Source organism: Trichinella spiralis (assembly GCF_000181795.1).
Source record: "Trichinella spiralis strain ISS 195 chromosome Unknown Scfld2709, whole genome shotgun sequence".
Classification (NCBI taxonomy): Eukaryota; Metazoa; Nematoda; class Enoplea; order Trichinellida; family Trichinellidae; genus Trichinella; species Trichinella spiralis.
Window position 1 is genome coordinate 1 of NW_003529648.1, and position 3,141 is coordinate 3,141.

Below are 3,141 nucleotides of genomic sequence, written 5' to 3' on the forward strand. Positions count from 1 at the left end.
ATGTTTTTGTTTTTAAAATCTTACAGTTAAGGCGTGATTAAAATGTAAAAGATGGTTTTAGGATGGAACTATTGAAATCTGGCAGCTGCCCATCGGCAAATTGATTTATTTGTACAATTACCGAGAGTCGTTAAAGCGGGTTAAATAGTGTTATACCTGTTGATGCTGAAATTTCAAAATGGTCGTTGATGATCAGTGTTTTGTATTGTCATTTTTCAAGTAAGCTGACGCATGTTTGACTGTTTTGCATTTTTCAGTTTTCTTATTTAGCGTATCAGCGTGTCTGGTAGCACAGATTGACTTTTCCAAGTGGAATTTTCAAGAGACAGTATTGAAATGTGATGGTCCTGTCTTCGATCACATATTGGCAGAGGGTCTGTTGTATGTTGTTCAAAAGTGTAAATCAAATCCAGTCGTACTGTTTTCATTTGAAGCGAATTGCTTTAAAAGAGTTGAATCAAACTTGCAACGATTCAACAGCGACGCTGAATTGTGCAGTGGTAATAATTTTATTCTTTCCGTTTCACGAAAGCATTTTACTCGAGAAATTTTCATTTTCTCACTTTTAAGCTGTTGATCAGTGTAAATCTGTTGCTCTGCCATTGATCAAATTTGGTAGTTTTTCTGATAAACGCGAGAAAGAGCTCACAACGTTGAAGAATGAGAATTGGAAAAAGATTGCATTGCAGTAATCTGACTTTTGAAATTCTATTAAATTTCATGCTGCTCGATGGTTTTAGAGATTTACTTGAAAGTGTCTTGTTACACCTTACTTGTTCTTCATTGCTGCGTTTTTGTGCATTCGGGAATGTTCATTTATTTTAATTTAATTTTTAAACTGTTATAGAATATCCATTTGGGCAACATTTTCAGTTTGCATGTTTATTGGCTACTGAAAAAACACATATTGGAAAACATGATCTACTTCTTTCTGCTGATTTTTCTGAACATTTTTCATTTTTTCCACTTCTATGCAATTGCAGTTCGAGCAGTGATACAGCAGATGTTTTTTTGGAAAAAACTGTGCTTTGAAAAATATTTATCGGAAATGTCGAAAATTCATAACCGAACTGCGATTATTACAGGAGCGGATGTGGGCGGCATCGGCTGCGAGCTAGTGCGCATTCTTTTGCAATACAACTGGACTGTGGTGGCTACTGTATACGATGTGGACATGATCACTGTTTTGAGGGAACTTTTCAAAGAGATTGCTGATGAGCACAGTTTGGTAATCGAAGTGGTCGATTTCAGTTCGTTGAACAGTATTCAAAGTTTTCTTGAAAAGTTGAAAAGAAAATACGACAAAGTGAACCTGCTTGTTAATAATGCTGCTGTGATGTTGACGTCGTTCACTGAAGTGAAAAATGTGGAACTGCAGTGGATGGTAAATTTCATAGCCCCAACTGTGGTGACGAATTCACTGCAAACTCTTGTATGCAAAGCGGCTGAGGATGATGGATTTGGTAGAATAATTTCTGTCAGCTCGACTGAGCTTTTTGCTGCTTCGTTGAACCAAAATTGGTTTTACAATGGTAAGATATTTCATTTTCTACTTTATCAAACGTTATGCACACATAGTGTTTAGTATCTGTTCAAGTTACGTTTATAATAAGGAGTGTTTCTTTAAATGTAAAGGTTTTATTTATAAAAATCTAAATGCATTAGTTTAATAATTGTTCATGGGATTCTCGAAGACCCGCATCAACAACAGTATAAATTTATTCAAGTTAGTAATGTTTACGAATTAATAGTATTACTTTTCAAAGTAAACAAAAATAATTTACTTGCAATAAATTGACTTGTTTTGAATTCTACAGTTTACAATTTTCAAATTATGCATGAAAGTGGGAATGAATTTACTTGATTTTTCTTTAATTTTTACAGTAATTGTGTTGCATAACATTATTTTTTACCGAACAATATTGATCCTCTTTGCTAATAAAGAACTGAAGAAAATTTCACTTGAAAATATTTTTAAAATGTAATTTTCAATTTTAAAGTTAAATAACCTATTCCGTTTGTTAACAAACGTAACTTGTTTTTTTAATTGTATTTTCAGTATAGGGATGTGAATTAATTTGATGATACTTCCAGGTGGTTCAAATTATTCAAACAATTACTGTCGAAAATATGCATACTGCAGTTACTTGTCATATGCAAATTCTAAATTGGCATTATCATACTACATGCAAATGCTTGCCAAACTGAAGATGCAAACGGCAAATTTTAAATGTTGTTCTTTACACCCAGGCGTGGTGCATACTCGACTTTATCGTCACACCAGCTGGTTAAATCAACGTTTTTTAAAGTCAGCTTTTTCAAAATACATTCTCCTCACTCCTGCTGAAGGAGCTGCAAATGTGCTTTGGACAGCTTGCTTACCAAATCTGAGAAGTGGTGCTTATTATGAAAATGGAATTGAAGTCCCCTTGCCAAAAATGGACATTGTTGACGATGAAGAAGCACTGCAGTTGTTTCTGGTGAAAAGAAATTAATCAATTTGAGAAACTTTATCTTTCTGTTGTCGTTCAAGTTGTATTACTTTCAAAAATGAATCATTTTGTCAATATTGTGACGCTTTTACTCAAGATGTTATCATTGTTTAAGAGATAATGGAGTACAGAATGCATCTCCGTTTAACTTGATGTACATTTTTCGGCAACTGTCTATCAACTGACGTTACGAACGTTCGTCGGATTATGGGCTCCTATGTGTTGTATTTGAATTTTTGCATACTTGTCTAAAAGTGAACCGCTAAAGAAAGATAATGGCGATGGATCGAATATGGGGAATTTTGACCATTTATTTATTGAAAATTGGTATGTAACAAATTTCGCACTTTATTACAGTTCAACAATTAAATTTATATTATTATAAGCAGTGTTTATTTATTTTTAGCGCATTTGATAATTGGATGTTGTTTTTTTGCCGACAATTTTTCCTACAACGTTCACTTTCGTACTGAGGTTAACGTAATTGGTTCTTGGCTACCAGCTATTCAACACGTGACTAGGGTGGATATAGATTTGAAAATTTCAGTTTTTAAACCAGAATCGACCAATCAGCGTTTTTTGTTCATTTCCCCAATCCTAGTAAAATGTTTCTTATTAAAAATTGGGATTTTTTTAAATCTAATTTTGA

The 3,141-nt window shown here is 33.4% G+C and overlaps 1 protein-coding gene across 1 annotated transcript; it reads left to right on the top strand.

The window, feature by feature from the left end:
* Positions 1–178: 178 nt before the first annotated feature.
* Positions 179–2,495, top strand: Tsp_12803 (conserved hypothetical protein). The gene is made up of 5 exons (XM_003368304.1): positions 179–219; positions 271–500; positions 571–688; positions 874–1,532; positions 2,095–2,495. Exons 1-5 carry the CDS (start codon positions 179–181, stop codon positions 2,493–2,495), a joined length of 1,449 nt encoding a protein of 482 aa, XP_003368352.1.
* Positions 2,496–3,141: the final 646 nt, after the last annotated feature.